General features: G+C 40.3%; 1 protein-coding gene across 1 annotated transcript in view; it reads left to right on the plus strand.

Moving 5' to 3' along the window:
* The first annotated feature begins 1,727 nt into the window (after positions 1–1,727).
* LOC101854597 (GTP-binding protein REM 1-like) overlaps positions 1,728–17,174 on the plus strand; it is a 169,044-nt gene continuing 153,597 nt past the window's right edge. Inside the window, exon 1 of the mRNA XM_013086372.2 lies at positions 1,728–1,954. Coding sequence (XP_012941826.1) covers positions 1,728–1,954 — 227 coding nt within the window. The remainder of the gene's footprint in view (positions 1,955–17,174) is intronic.

A 17,174-nucleotide genomic window follows, 5' to 3' on the forward strand; every position in this document is an offset into this window, starting at 1 on the left:
AGTCCCCCCCCCCACATGTGCACATATACACATATTTATACACAAATAATAAATAAAGCCTACAAGGGCAAACTCTAAGTCCCCCCCCCTCCCCCACATATACACATATTTATACACAAATAATAAATAAAGCCTACAAGGGCAAACTCTAAGTCCCCCCCTCCCCCACATATACACATATTTATACACAAATGATAAATAAAGCCTACAAGGGCAAACTCTATTGGTCACACGAAAAGATTAATTGAGGACTAGTGTCTTTCTTTTACTTGTTCACAGGGACTGCGTCGTTTCGTTTCCCCGAAAAACAGTTGAAAAATGCTATCAGTGCGTGTTTACAGCCGAGTTTGCTGCAAGTGGTACTGATGAACGAAATGGAAGAAGCTAAACAAATGATCAAGACTAGAGCAAAAATAGAAATTGGGGCTAAAAAGGAGAAGACGGTTTCGTTGAGGACATACATTTTGACAGACATTGTGCCCTTGAGAAAAAAACGAAAGTTGGATCGCGTAATAACATGTGCACTCAGTCTTTTTTCGCGTTTTCCTTTCTATGTTTGACAAAACTATTCAGAGACGTGATATGATGAACCCATTGCGTTTAGATACCTGGAGTGCAATGAATGTGGAGAAAAGATCATCAATGGCGCTCATTAGTCGAGACTAAAAGACTCTTCGATGTGGTGAATGATGTCTAGAAAATATCAAAGAATGGCTGAGAAGCTTTAATGAATGTTCCTTGATTTCTCATGGAAGCGAAAAACATGGAAAGCCGACGAAAGCTGAGAGATTGGGCTGTTCTCATTACTGACTATCCATAGAACAAATAAGTCACTCATTGCTCATAAGGAAGATAATCATCGAAATAATGATTCTTGCTCAGAGCAGAGGAGAATTAATAGCTGGAAAAAATTCTGGAATCTTAGATTTTCAAGAAGATGCCTTTCATAAATTGTTTGTAATCTTAGAGAAAAACACACTTTATTTGTTGCCCTTATTTAAAAAAAATCTTGGAGAGCTCAACACTATGCCACTGTTAAAAGAACTCGCTCACCCGAAGGCAAAACGATCCCCCCCCCTCCTCAGATCCATAATACGGGTTGTCCTTTGATTCAACTGTTCCCTACCCGAGGAAATACTCTGACAAAAAAACAAACAAACAACAACACACAACAAACAAACGAACAAACAAAAGCACGAAAGAACGACCGAACGAACAAACAAAGTGCGAAAAAGCAAAACATAACTACCCCCCCCCCTCAATAAAAGATAATAATTTCATATTAAAAAACCAAAAAAACAACCAAAAACTCCAGAAACATTCTAGTGTGTATAAATAAAGAAAACAGTTTTACTTTTAACAGTTTTTGTTCGATGGCTTAGCTCGGGAACTAGATTCTATTCTATCTGGCCTTTTTGCGAGAAAGTCTTTTGATTGCCATGTTTAGTTCGTACTCCCCCCCTCCTCCTCCCCCCCTCCCCAACCTGATACCCCATTAAGATGCCTAATCAAAGCAGATGGCATTACTAAGTCTTGTACTGGATAAAGCATTATATAAATTATATATAAGTATATGTATATTCATCTATATAATATATAATGTACATATGAAAATATTCTTTCACATTTCTTTCTCTTAGTGGAAAAGTTCTCAAGACCTGTCAGTGAATTCTCCCCTCGGGAATTTTTTAATATTTCATCGAATGAACCATCAGTGGAGACTCCCGATGCTGGAGGGGTTGGGAATACCCCACGCTGGTACAAGCTCCAGTCCTCTTGTCATTGGAAACGACGACCCAGGCCACCTCTCTGCGAAGGATCGACTTCGGATGGAACCTTTCGACAGTTCTATTTCCGTCACTGGAATTTTCAGTGGCAAGACCAAGGCAAATATATCGACAAAACAGGAGAGCTCTTGTCAGCCCCGGGAAGCGAGGACACCCGAGGGGCCAAAGTATGGCGGGACCTTCAGGGGGAGATCCATATGAGAGTGTGAGGCATCGTGGGGAAATCAGGCGCTCGTCAAAATTATGAAATCGAAGATATCAGCATTTTTTCGCAGGTTGGGCAATTTTATCGAATTTTAGTGTTTTTGGGGTGTTTTTTTCTTCTTTTTTTTTGGCTCAACGCCCTTCACGCCCATTTAAGGACACATATCGGTGTGGTATTTACTGAAAAACGCTGATCAAATGGGCAACAAATGTACAATTGCAGTTTCCAAAGACGCTCAAGCTTTGGAAGTCACCAAACTTTGGCAGCCATTTTCTCGCTACTATTACCCCTGACACCAGGCGACCCCCACCTCCTTCAATCGCAAACATCTCGACTTCTATTCAACATAGTTAGATATCCCCCCCCCCAAAAAAAAAGCGAATGAACAGGTTTTAAGATGATACCACTAACCCCATAAGCCCGAAAAAAGACGAGCGCCTGATTCCACCGTGTCGTGACACATATACACCACACGACTCCAGGACGAAACCCCCCCCCCACACACACACCTTTTCCACGTTGCAGTCGGTTCTGGTTTACTCCTGTCGTTTTGATGATGTTTCGGTATCGTTTCTAGTTCAAGGTTCTTTCAAGTAACCGCTACACCTTTCACTTATACTGTTTTTGCCATTGGTTTCCATGTTTGTTTGTTTGTTGGTATTTTTTTTTTGGGGGGGGGGGTATTTTGATCTCTCTTTATCCAATTTTCAATGTAAAAGTTAAAAAAAAATATTCGTCAATTCCAGTGTCTTCTCAAGGCAGAGGATTCAATTTGGAATTAAAGATTTTTACAATAATCATGTTTCATATCGGTGTTATTTATTTCTGTTTCGCATCGTTTCGTCTGCTATTGTATTTTCCGCCGAAACATCGATTGTCGTTCAAAGGACCACACCAGATTGCCAGTTCACACCCAGGCGCTCTCTGCCATTTCGCTGGCAGCATTGGGCACCCAGGTCCTATCTCTGGGGACGCTGTGTTCTGTTCTTAATTATTCCTATCAACTATATTGGAAGTAATTACTGTTCAACCAAACTCTCTGATCTGTTCTGTCATTCAATGGCTACTCAGAATAGAGCAACTGCATAAGGTCATATGAGCGCCGGAAGATTAGAGGCGTTACAAGAGAGTAACAAACACAAAAAAGAGGAATGGGAGATAAGGACGATAGATGTTTCATAGGAAAGAAGAAGCAAACCACACCAGAGCACCCGCCACCCACCCACACATGTTGCTTTGCACATCCATCGACTAATGATATATCCTTTAGAAGGCCGGCTGTTTTGACTTTCGACCACGAAGAGCCAAATGTACTATCCGGGCGGAGAGACGGAATACCCCATAAAAGAGACTTCCTCATGTGAGAATCGAGCTCTAGGCCTTTGCTTGGAAGGGCAAAAGGCCTAACCATTGCACAGAGGCGCGCATGTCCTAACTCTCTCACACACACACACACTCACACACACACACACACACACACTCACCCACACACACGCACACACACATACACACACACACACGCGCACACACGCACACTCACACACACACACACGCATACTCACACACACACACACACACACTCACACACACACACGCACACGCACACACATTCATAGAGCACCGTTTTCCAGTATGGCAATGAGCGAACCAGCAAGATCCCCCCCACCCCCCACCCACCTGGGGTCCAGTCTGTCATTCAATGTGTTCAAAGTGCCTCTCCATAGATCTACATTATTTAAAAGCCAAAAAATTTTGTTTAAAAAATGGAGTTACTACAAAATGGCCCTAAGCTTTGGAACAGTAAGCTATCTCTTAGCTGAGATGACATTTTCAAGGAAAGACGAGTAAAATACATTGGAATTCACCATCTTCTAGTAGCTTCTTTGATTTATCGTTGCCTACGTCTTTTCTGAATGTGTATATTTTAAAAAAGTTCTTTTCCACTGCGCTAAACTCACTAAACGGCCTTGCCAGTGTATTTTTCTCCACTCAAAAGAAATAACTCAGACTTCAGTTTGTAATCTGAGTGACGTACCACTGCTGCTGACCCTCGGTGCACTGTTTCCTGGCATGCCGATAATACATTTAATCTCTTCTATAATTAATAAAAAGGCTGGGGGTACCCTTTAAACTCCATTTCAAAGGGACGTTTTCTAATGACCCTTTTCACTCCAACATCGCCCGGGTACTCAGCTGGCTGTCAGTGCAAGCCGTTACTTCTGGCTGCTGTGAGTGGGTGGTCGAATAAGACCATCGCTTCGGCGGTAAGAGCCTTTACCCCCTGATCTGATTTACGGATTTGCCAGTCCACACGTTGTTATTTCCCACGGTCGTTTTAAACCGGACACCATGTTGTGTTCTTACCGAGACGTTCATTGGTGTTTTGGACTAGTTTTTCATTTGACTGCAATCACAGAAGTTGACTGGAAATGGTAAAATATAGTCCATTCCCGATATTTCCCATCAGTTCGAAGCAATGTCCTTCTTAACGGTCTAAATCAATCTAAATCGGGTTATTGAGGCTAGTAGTTGGACAACCTTGATAAAGGAGGAGAGTCGTGTTAGAGGGAGTCATGTTACCAACGACCTTTTCAGGGAGGGCACTCGTCAGCCGGGAGAGGAGATTAGTCCAGCAAAGCCCCCTCATAAGCTGAGACCCCTCAGCTTTACGCAGAAAGACACAACATCATATCTCACCCCAACCTCCATTTAAGCCAATGTCGATAAAACTTCTTCAAGGCAAGTGGGAACTCTTTACACCGTCAGGGGGTGCTTCTACTTCTATCAGAGGAGCGCACACATATGTGAGGCAGCGTGGTGGAATCAGGCTCTCGCCAAAATAATCAAAGTGAAGAAACTTGCATTTTCCCGCAGGTTTGTGAATTTTAATGAAATTTTGTTTTTTGGTCTCACCACCTCTCATACCCATTAAAGAACTCATTTTTGAGGGATTTTTCTGAAAAACGTTGCTTAAAGGCACCCAAAAATGTAAATTTTCAGCTACCGCGGACTCTCAAGCTAAAGAAATAACTAATCTTTGGGCGGTCATTTCTCCCTAATTTTACCTCTGAAAACTGGTGACCCCCATCCCTTTCATTCGCAAATATTTCAACTTGTATTTAAGATAAATGGATATTTTTTCATCCAAATAAAGACAAGTGAACAAGCTTTAAGATGATACCAATAACTCAACATGCCAAAAAATCGACGAGAGCCTGATTCCACCACGCTGCCTCACATATTGCAATACTGCTCTTACCCGCGTGGTCATATTATCGAAAACATATTGAATGAAGTCTCAAATCTAATGCGCACCCCCCCCCCCCAACAAAAACAACAACCAAAAAACAACAAATAATTATGTCTTTCGAAGATTTGAAATTGTCTTCCTAGTAACCGATCATTCGATCGAATTCCTAACACTTTTAGAAATAAAAACTGGTTTCTAGAACTTGCCATGTTCGCGGGCACACGCGCAGTATTATAAGTAGTGTCCTTCTCTACATTTACATTTACTCCGTGGTGACAGATCGTTCTTGAAATAGCATCTACTTTTATCATTAAAATCTTGAATATTTCGAAAAAGTCCCCCCCCCCCACACTTTTCCCCTACCAAGCCGAGTTCTTTATGTCTTTGGATTCAAGGTATCACGCTCTTCAAAATATGCTATATCAAAATTACAGATGAAACGAATTAATTTGTGAGGCAGCGTGGTGGAATCAGGCTCTTGTCAAAATAATCAAAGTTAAGAAACTTGCATTTTGCCGCAGGTTTGTGAACTTTAATAAAATTTTTGTTTTTTGACTCAACACCTTTCATGCCCATTAAAGAACTCATTTCTGTGTGGATTTTTCTGAAAAACGCTGATTAAAGGCACAGAAAATGAAAAAAATTTCAGTTACCACGGACTCTTAAGCTAAGGAAATAACTTATCTTTGGCGGCCATTTTCTCATTAATTTTACCTCTGAAAACAGGCGACCCCCACCTCCTTCATTCGCAAATATCTCGACTTGTATTCAAGATAAATGGATGTTTTTTCATCCAAATAAAGACAAGTGAACAAGCTTTAAGATGATACCAATAACTCTACACGCCCAAAAATTGACGAGAGCCTGATTCCACCACGCTGCCTCACATTTGTTCGAGCCACACAGTCACAACCTACCACCCACATCACATACTCAGTAACCCTCGTCCCCTCCCCCGCATATATCATTACAGTAGACAACTGTTGCAGCCTTCCCACGTCAAAGTCGGTCTACGTGCCAAGATTAGGCAAATGTATTGAGAAAGTAGGTGTTCGCCAATTTAACTGCTAATCAGAGTGGTAATTAATCAAGCTTAACTTTGAACTGAACCGAAGTTTTCTGACTTGACCCGATAAGGGTAACACAGATTTGGAGCATGCTGTTAGGCATGCTTTTTTAAACCATCAATATATTTTCTGGGAACTGCATGCACGTAAAAGAAACTAGAAATTAGTTTTTCAGGCTGTGCTATTGCATATTTAAGGAGTTTTTCATCCAACCTTCATGAAATTTTCACAAAATAAAGAGAAGATGTAATACTAAACATTTGTCTGTTGAATTTTTGATATATGGAATAGTTTTTGTTAGTGGTGTCTGGAGTGTGGATTTTCACGGGTTTTTTGAAACTTGAATGCTACCTCAGGAAAAAATTCCCTAAAAATTTACTAATTCGTTTAGGAAAAAAACAACAGATACATTTTCGATATAGTGTTGTTAGCGCGCGTGCAAAAAGACCCAATCAATTTCCATTGGTAATAAGTGTGGTATTCAATACGTAAGACATGTCAACCAAATCCAATATGGCCGCCGTATCCATGGAAACGAAACTGTTTTTCAAATTTGATTGCGGATTTTAAGACTCCTTACTATGCTTGTTATATGTGTGAAATTTGATAAAATTTGGTCAAGTAATCAGCGAGATAGCCTTCAGGTGTAGCCCCCCTCCCCCACCTTAAAAAGAAACAAACCTATAAAGGACAAATCAATAGAGTGCGTTGAAGCAATAATGAACCGTAAAAAGGTCAGTGTCGTATTTGTCGACTTACTACGTAACAGTGCTGGCAAAAACGGTTGGCGCACCTATCTTACTAGTGTCCTTTCCACTAAAGCCAGGACTGATGCTGAAGTTGCTTTCAGGATAAGCAAACCTAGCTCTGCATTGGTAGACTGAAAAATGGAGTTTAGAATGTCTCTGGAATCAATGTGAACAGTCAAAACTCAGCGTGCTGTTGCATTACAAATCCTTTTATAAGGAGCTGAGTCCTGGACAGTGTACAAACCATGCACCGACGAATAAGCTCAACAGGTTTCATCTCTCCTGTCTGAGAAGAATACCGGGTACTCACTGGAAGGATTACGTCCCAGACACTGAAGTTCGGGAGAAAGAGGAAGTCGGTAGCGTCTTCTGTCACTAGAAGAAATCTTAGCTTAGATGGGCGGGGCACTTGGTCCCAATGTCAAACACACTGCTCCCAAAAGTGTTTGCCTTTCAGAATTTATTTGTGGAAGGTGGAACACTGGTAAATCCTCCCCCCTCCCTAAAAAAACAGTTAAAAAATCCCAAAGAAAAACACAAAAAACAACAGATCACACACATATACACACACAAAAAAAGCAACCCTAAACTAAAATCACATTTAAAGACACTTTGAAGACTTCTCTGAAAGACTGCTCCACTGATGTTTTGACCAATCATAGTGGCTCAAAGTCTTGGCATGTGGCAGCAAAGCTTGTGAGTAAAACGGATTCTGTAAAGCAGCGGCAATCAGGGAAGCAAGAAAATCAATAATACAGTCAAATCCTGACATTGATACTGACTCAACAGACCACAGTGCTCCGTTTGTAGAAACTAGTGCTGGGCGGCTAGGTTCCCGATTATTAAAAGATTGGAATCGTAGGAATCTACTCCGAACCCAATTACTTACTTTTTAATGATGTGATTTCTTCCGGTGATTACTTGGTTAGCTCTGAACATCTTCAGGATTTAGGATAACCTTGATTTCGGAACACAACGAAGCGTCAACTTTTACTTTTCAAAAAATAAATTCTAAAAAAGAGAAGATTTTCATGATTAAAGTAAGTGTTGACCGTTGGTTTACGTAAAATGGAGTCGGAACTTTTCTTCCGTAGCATTAATCATGGGAATCGGTTCCGGAATCGATTCTTCGTCCAACTCTAGTAGAAACAACCTTCTAAAAAGCGCTTTAGGCCCCGCGTCCAATGCGCTTTTTCGTCACTTGCAGGCCAAGCTCACATGCAAATGAGCTTGTTTTTGTCAGTCACTTTTCTCAAAACGCGATTTTTCTCATTACTGTTTTGAATGACTCGACCAATTTTCATGAAATTTTCACAGAATGAAGAGAAGATATAATACCAAAAAATCTGTTTGTTTAATTTTTGATATATGGAATACATTGTATCTGTGGTGTGAATTTTCACGGAATTTTTGCAAACTAAAATACTACCTCAGGAAAAAATTCATTAAAAATCTTCTAATTCGTTTAAGAAAAAATCAAAAGAATTTTTTAAAATCTTTTGTTTGCTAACATGTTTAACAAAAAAACAACAACAACAAAAAAACCCCCAATCTATTTCCATGTGGTGTTCATTACGTAAGACATGTCAACAAAATCCAATATGGACGCTGTATCCACGGAAAAGCAATTTTTTTTCTCTTAAATTTGATTGCAGATTTTAATAATCATGACTATGCTTGTTATACTAGCATAATATGTGGAATTTGGTAAAATGTAGTCCACTAATAAGCGAGATAGCCTTCAGGTGTACCCCCCCCCCTTTAAGGTCACAAGCGAAGCTATACTAAGGTTTCTCCAACTCACCATATGTGAGGCGTGCTGACAAAATGAGTTACTTCTCACAATCCACAAATGGAGATATTGACCAAAAATTGACACTTGGGTCATATTTCTAGGTTTTTTTTATTGATGCAATATTCATAAAGTAGTAAATGCCTTTTGCTATTTCATACTTACAAATGATAAAAACTGCACCTCTAAGCATGATGTATCTATTTCCATAGAGCCCTAATCCGAGAAGTAACTCATTTAGTCGGCACACTCCACATTAATATTAATGTTAAGGCAGATAAACAGACGACTTTAAAACTAGGAAAGGTCCTACTATCTGCGGCGAGCTGTGGCGTTTGCGATCATTACAAGTTGCTAGCTACTCTTTCTTTTACATTGCTCTTTTTACCCCCTCCCCCCAGGGTTGCTAACAAAGTCTATACAGGAAAGATCTACACCAAGGCCTTCTCGGACAAGGGAGAAAAATCTCGGAGGTCCCGCGTGCAGGTTGCCCACGTTAAAGAACCCTTGGTGGTCCAAATTCGATAAAAGTATGCTTCAGCTGCAACCCGGGCAAAATTCAAAATTTCCTACCAACTGAAAATGTTTAATGTTTCCCGCGCGCTCATATGACCTTATGCAGTTGTGAGCTCCGTAAAACAATCCCCCCCCCCCCCAAAAAAAAAATAAATAAAAAAAAATTATAAAAAAAATTAAAAAATGAGTCTATAGCTTTTCTTCTTCCTTAAATGTTAAAAATCATCATCAGGTCATGATAGACGAATTATAGTAATAAGTTATTACACAAGTTCTTCTTCTCATGCTTTTTACAATTTTTATCAAATTTACTATTATTGCTACTATTACTATAACTATTATAACTTTTACTATTATTATTATTATTATTATTATTATTGTTATTATTATTATTATTATTATTATTATTATTATTATTATTATTATTATTATTATAACAATAATTGTCATTGTTAATATTATTGTTATTATATTATTCCGTATGAACTTCAGAGCAGAAAAACAAAAAAAGAAGGAAGGCTTTCCAGTGGGTGGCACCCTCAAGCTAAACACCCTGCTCTCTGAAAAGGTGACATTTACCCTCAGTTAATTATTCTGCGAATTATAGAACCCAAACACCAGAGCAAAAAGAATACGGTCTCCAATTCCTCTTCGCGTGCCAACGTACCAAGACCTCCTGCTGTGGGTCTCAGGCCTTTCCCAGCCCCTGCTGTCGGCCCGCTATCATTATGCTCCAAGTATACATTTGCCCGGGCTGTCACATCATTCACGCCTGGACAACAGCAGTAATCAGGGAGCAGTTCTCTCACAAAGACGGAGTGCTCGTTGCAGGTTCACGTGGAAGCAGACGTCACGAACGTCCATTTACCTATGAGGTGAATGAGGTGAGTTGTTCGCGGGACGCTCTCAGGTCTCTTATTACCAGGGCGGGAAAGAGAAATAACAACGTTTGGTGAGCTGTGCGAGCTCGGTTATTTTACGCCCCCTTTCCCTCCTTTTTTTTCCCCATCAGCAACACTGTTGCACAAGGAGTAGAATTTTGTTCTTGTTTGCTATGGAGAAATCTTCGTCATAATAACAAGATTGTTTCTCTCGAACGTCTCCCTTCGATTCTTTTTTTCATAAACACTGTTTCACTAGATTTTTGCTCTTATCATTTATGTAGTAATCTCCTTCAACGGAGCAAGGTCCACCCCCCTCCCCGCCCTTACCAACCACACCTCTTTCTTCAACACTCTTTGTCTTTAGATAAAAACCCACATCAAATCTTAGGTTTTTTTCTGTTTTGACTTTCATTTACGTCTATTTTCTTGACACTTAAACAATCCAAATTTGGATTTGGTGGCCCGTAACGCGTCCATATTTGTTAATAGCTTTTTGTCTGTACGAGTACTGGGGTCTCCTTTAAACCGTTTAAAATCTGCTTCTCTTGCAGTTCTTCATATAGGATAATCGTCAGAGCGGCGGGGCTTCGAATCCCCTGCAGAGTTTTACTATCGTATCCATACGACGTGGGGAACTGTGTGCCTGTGCCACCACTTTCCAAAGAGGACATTTAGTCGTTAATCCGATAGTACGCTTTGCATAGCAGTCTATCGAAACGACTTCTTGAGAAATACTGAAAGTTTGAAAGAGATCTTCGTACTAGAAGTATTCTAAACTGTGAAGGACACAACCACGGGGGTACAAAATGACCCCAGGGCGTAAGGATAGGGTTAAAGTAGATAATTTTGTTGACTGAAATTGCATAGCTCTAGACGCACTTTCCACTGGTCTGTAGCTGATGGACGTTAAAACAGAGACCTCACATTGTACATTTTCTGACTGTTTTGAATAGAGCGTAACACGTACTAACTCTCTGAGTAAGCTACCTTGCAACTCTTATTGCCTCCGAGTAAGCGCGAAGATAACGGGGAAAGACAAGTAAGAACAGCAACTGTCTTCCACCGACGTCGCCAAATTCGATTTCCATTTACCAGAACAGACAAAATTGGTTGTGTCAGGGGATGGGTTTTCCCTGTTTCACTCGCCCTCCCCCTCCATTTCTTCTGGCTGCAACCTCAACGCTGCATTTGCGGCCTAGGATCCATCTTTTTCTTCTCTTTAAGGGATACTCTAACGTGTTCTATTTAATCAGTTGAGAGAAAAGGCCCCTGGTGGAAGTCGACGACGTAAAAGGAGGAGTCCAAAGGGTATTCTGGCTGCCTTCTACAACATTATTTCCACCTTCTCCACCCCCGAGACTACGGACTGGTGCTGAGATAAAGAAGTACATTACTGGTTTCTTCTCCGTTGTAAGTCACAACAGGATAATTGGGCCCTGAATTTGTCCCGCAATCTTTTGTCATAGATCTAGGAAAACACAATTACGTGACTTAACACTTTCAGTAAATTTCCCATTTTCATTCAGGGTGTGCAGCATATCTCGTGGGATCATTAAAAACTTAAAAGAAAAAATATAAAACGCCATTACCATTACAAAAATTGTAAAAGCTGAAATTGATTAATTGTCCCCCCCCCCCTAAACCCCACTCCCAAATCAAACCAAGCTAGATTCATCAAAAGTGTAAGTACATGTAACTACGCAACATTGCTGCATTAGTCCACCCACTCGAAGAGAGACCCCCCCCAACAAAAAACAACAACAACCAAACATCCAACAAAAAACATACAAAACAACCCACTCCCCCCAAAAAAAACCCAACAACAACAACAGCATACAATCCATTATTGCTGCTGCTAACAACTTACTCTTGCGGTCTCCCCACGTCACTTGGCGGGATTAATGGATGGATTAGGTCAAAGCACGAGTAATAGGGCAGAAGGCGGTTGTCAATAGTAACTGCCAGAAAGACTGTTTATCAAGCTGTACCTTCAATTTGTATTTTAAAAAAAAGAGTAAAACGCGTAAAGGTTAACAACCGATATAATTGATTTTTTTTGGTGTAAGTTCATTTATGGCTTTTCTAAAATACAGGAGTATTTTATGGTACGATCTAATATTATGAAGGCAACATGAAAGTGAACATGTATTAACTCTAGAAAAAGCCAAGTGAAAGATAGTTTACGTCTGTTGAGAGATTATACGGTTTAATTTATACCCGTTGCTCAAGCTGACGACCCACGGTCACATCTTCTATGAGTATTTTCGGCTGAGATGTATGAACATGCACTATTCTGTGGGCTCTACCAGAGATTTTTCTTGGGTATAATTTTGTAAATTTTTTTTTTTTGGAGGGAGGGGCTACACCCCCAAAGTCAAAATTCGGCTCAAAATTATAGAATTTGAGTTGTAGGCATTTTTAGCTTCCTCAGCCTCTCCTACAACTGTTTCATCGCATAAGAACCCCCCAAAACCGTATTTTTTCCCATACCGGGCATGTTTGTCACCACCATTTCCTCATAAAGTCAGTATTTTATTTTTCTTTATCGGCCGTTTTCTCAAAAGCGACTTTTCTCTATACTTTTTTGAATAACTCCATCATTTTTTATCCAATCTTCATGAAATTTTCACAAAATGAAGAGAAGATGTAATACTAAACATCTGTCAGTTGAATTTTTGATATATGGAATAAATGTTTGTTGGTTGTGTCTGGAGTGTGGATTTTCATGGATTTTTCGCAAACTTGAATGCTACCTCAGGAAAAAATTCATATAAAATTTTCTAATTTGTTTCGGAAAAAAACAACATATAAATTTTTAGATCTAATGTTTGTGAACACGCATGCAAAAAAACCCAATCAATTTCCATGAGCGATAAGTGCGGTATTCATTACGTAAGACATGTCAACAAAATCCAATATGGCCGCCGTATCCATGGAAACGAATTTTTTTCTCAAATTTGATTGCGGATTTTAAGACTCCTTACTATGCTTGTTATATGTGTGAAATTTGATAACATTATGTTCAGTAATAAGCGAGATAGCCTTCAGGTGTAGCCCCCCCCCCCCCTTAATGTTTCAGGTCCATGTAATTCTAAACATTTAGGAAGGTGACAAAATAAATTTAAACACGCAAGAACAGAACCCATGTCTTTGCGTGCAACAATGAAGAGCATGCTGTTACATCTCAGAAGATGGTGCCTGGCTTTGTTTAGCTTGCTTTGCAAATATTGGTACACGGACGCTTTAGCAACAGAATACTCCTTGAAACCGGGTAGACGATGGAGTATGGAAGCATAAAAATTAATACACTAAAAGAGTCTTAAAATGAAATTTGTTTGATCCCGAAAGATCATAGTCCTCACTTTCACTGCCTTTCTAGCCTTGCACCAGGGAAGGAATTTCCACTTTTCCTTATCCCGAAACAACCTTTTGATATTACCGCACGTCTTCCCTCTTTTCTGTATAATTTTGAAAGATAAGATATAGAAATTGGTTTGCTTTTTTAACTCTCGCCCCCCCCCCTTTTTCCTTATTACCTGAAATTGACCTTTTTGTCCGCACCCCGATAAAATGATAAGTTGGATGTGACCCGAACAAGCCGACTATCACTGCTCTTTTATCGAAATGAATTAAATGACTCTCAAGTACTAACGCGTAGGGTGAGACTGTAGACAGATTTCAAATTTCTAGGGCACGAATGACCGGAGGTTCCTCATTTGGCAGTCGACAAATCTGACAGTTAATGCGTTATGAGACACACTAAAGATACACACGCTCTTCCATAAACGTGTCAAAAACTATTTTTTAGGTTAACATAAAGCCCTGATGGCTTGTCACTCGCGAAATTAATAACCTACATTTAGCTTTAGCTCTGAGATAGCGTTGGAAAACAGGGTGCGGCTTTTTTGTGGGTTGTAATTGATCTATATTGCCATGCTACTTTTCTTGTCAATGACATCTTTAATATCATACTGAGTGTAGCTTTTAAACCCTAAAAGAATTTATAGAGGAGAAGAGAATGTACAAGTATTTTTTCTAAAACCACACAGCTTTATCAGACAACTTACTGTAGGGCTCGTGACCATAAGACAGCTCAAAATACAATGCTTTTTTTGCTAATAAATATGAAAGAAACATTGCGAGTAAAAGCAGAATAATTGATAGGAATATTTTTTGCAATTATAAATTTTTCATGAGAGGACAAAGTAAGCCCCCCCCCCCTCCTTCTTTGTAGAACCTTTTTTCTCCCCCCCCCCCCCACTTTATTTTTCTCTCAACATTCTCATCCATCTGCCCTTATCCTTTTGGCTTCATCCAAGTTATGCATGCTCGTGCTTCCTGATATTGTTCCTTTTCTTTTCTTCCATCTTCTACACTTTCTCATTTTGTTCCTACAAGACCCTGCCAAACCCCTCAGGGCAGTGCCACTGACTGAAGTGTCTTTAGGCCATTCCCAAAGGGGGGACATTTCTCGTTCAAGCACAGTAGAATTGTAAATGGGCTGACTCATGTCACGCTCACAACTGTGCCTGATCTACAACAGGGAACTGCTGCTTTTTCTTTCCTGATCCTTACTATTGTCATTTTCCTCTACTTCTTTTGTATGTTTGTCACTCTCTTGTGACCTGCTATTTTGGGGTGCCTTGATAGTCGAAGCAGACCTTGTGCTGTTGAAGCTCTGATTCCCTGTAAAGATTTCTCTGTTGACACCCACCCCTTGGCGCTCATATGACCTTATGCAGTTGCGAGCGCCGTAAAACTCTCTACTATATAAAAATACCCTACCGCGTAACTCCAGCAGCGTCCGCTGACGCAAGTACGTTGCTCACGGATCTGCAGATGTCACTGTTTCTGTCGTCGTTGGTTTATTTTTTTTTGGGGGGGGGGAGGGGGGGTGTTGCTGTTGTTGCTGAATTGTCTTTGTTACTATTGTTATTGCTGTTGGTGCTGCTACTGCTGTAACATGTAACTACACTGCTGCAGTTGCTGTCTTGCTGCTGCTGCTGTTGCTGCTGTTGTTGCTGTTGTTGCTGTTGTTGCTGTTGCTGCTTTTGCTGCTGCTGCTGTTATTGCCCGCAGGTGCAGCTGCTTCTTCTGTTTCTGTCACTCACTGCCTTTGATGCTGCAGCAACTGTTTCCCCACTCAGGTTTGACACTTTCATTTGTACGTCTGTTGCTCTGACACTTTCATTTGTACTTCTGCTGCTCTGACACTTTCATTTGTACTTCTGTTGCTCTCTTCCATGTTGCCAAAGGGACAGTGACACGTTTGTTCATTGCTTGCCGCGGTTGGCTGCCTACCTTGGTCAATGTTCAAGTCGTGCCAGCTTGATCAGTGAAGAACTTATGTTTCTATTCTCTGTGTCCGTCTTTGTAGCTCCACGTTAAGTTTGGGTTATTCCTGATCTGCTCGAGTAAAGCTAAAAGCCATACGAGTGCTTGGAAGTCATTTTAAACATACGATGTCAGTTCAAAAAGAGCAGACCTTTTCTCTCGTTTAGCCTGGGCACAGTTTTGAAATAGTTTCTATCTAAACGTGGCGGAAATCAGGATAATAAAAACGAACGGACAGACTGAAAGGCTGCGAGAAAGCTGATGGACAACGTCTTTCATTATGAAAATAGGTTATAGTGATATGGGTTAAAGTATTTAATTTACCTACCGCCTTTTTTCACTGAGATCTTATTGGAAGAAGAAGAAGAAGAAGAAGAAGAAGAAGAAGAAGAAGAAGAAGAAGAAGAAACCAGTTTTGTTGTTTTTCTCTATGTTGTAGTTTGCTGTTGGTCTTGGTGATGACAGCATGGATGATTTAGTAGGAGCCCAGGGTGAACTTTTTTTCCCATAAAAGTCTACCCTTCCACTTTGTCAGGAAGTCGAGCAGTCTCCGAGTCTTTCATGCCTCATTATCCACTCTCCTACGTTTTGTTCATCTCATAGTGTTCCAGTGTGTCCTCTCCACAAACCTTACGCGTCCTTTCTTCTCTCTCCCACGCCCAGTGATTCCCATATTGATCTCGTGGTTTCAGGTTTATTTACGACATTTCACTACACCTCTTCCCCCACTCCCTCCCTCCCTTCCTTCCTTCCTTCCTTCCCATCCTTCTTCTTTCACCCATTCATTAGGTGCTATTTTCGAGTCATTCTGCCTCAATTGTGCATTGATTTTTCCCTTCCCTCAAGTTTTCTTCTATAAGCGGAGATCCCATGCCACGTTAATCAGTGCAATTTGTACCTTGTTGGTTGATTCTGCTATTTTTAGGGCATCAGTGTTCATAGTTCCCTGGATGTTTTCGAGTGACTATAGTACTCAGGTGATCTTACCTTCTGCCTTTTATAGAAACAGCCTGTGGCAAGAGAAAGGTGAAAGTAGAGCTGACATTTGCTTAAAATCAAATTTGAGCAAAATGTTTTCCCCTCCGTTTTGAATGAAGTAGTCTATCACATTTTGTTTTTGTTGTTTGTTTTTGGTTTCTCTCCTTGCAAATTTCGCGAATGAGTCAGTATTTCTGGTGGGGGAGTAAATTTGCAGACGGAGGGGTTTGGCAAAACTTGTAGGGATCTGTTTGTCGTTTTATTTTTAGCAACTGTACAGGCATTGCGCTCCCATCCTTACAGTTAGATAATATTGGAGGCAAAAGGCTTCCAGTTTTCCTGTTACAGCCACCCTAGCTTGGCTAAATGGAATACTAAGCCTATATAACAGCAGAAAGAAATGGATACTTGAAGCAAATAATAGATTGCCGTATATGAGAATGAAATATATTTTTTAATGTTGACAACGACGACCTAACCATTAGACGATATTATAAAAATTGACTTCTGATTTAGAAAATTAATGCTCTTTTTCAGTTAGAAACTGCTCTTTTGTATGTTTGTGTGTGTGTGTGTGTGTGTGTGTGTGTGTGTGTGTGTGTGTGTGTGTGT

Source organism: Aplysia californica, unplaced genomic scaffold, assembly GCF_000002075.1.
Source record: "Aplysia californica isolate F4 #8 unplaced genomic scaffold, AplCal3.0 scaffold00460, whole genome shotgun sequence".
NCBI lineage: Eukaryota > Metazoa > Mollusca > Gastropoda > Aplysiida > Aplysiidae > Aplysia > Aplysia californica.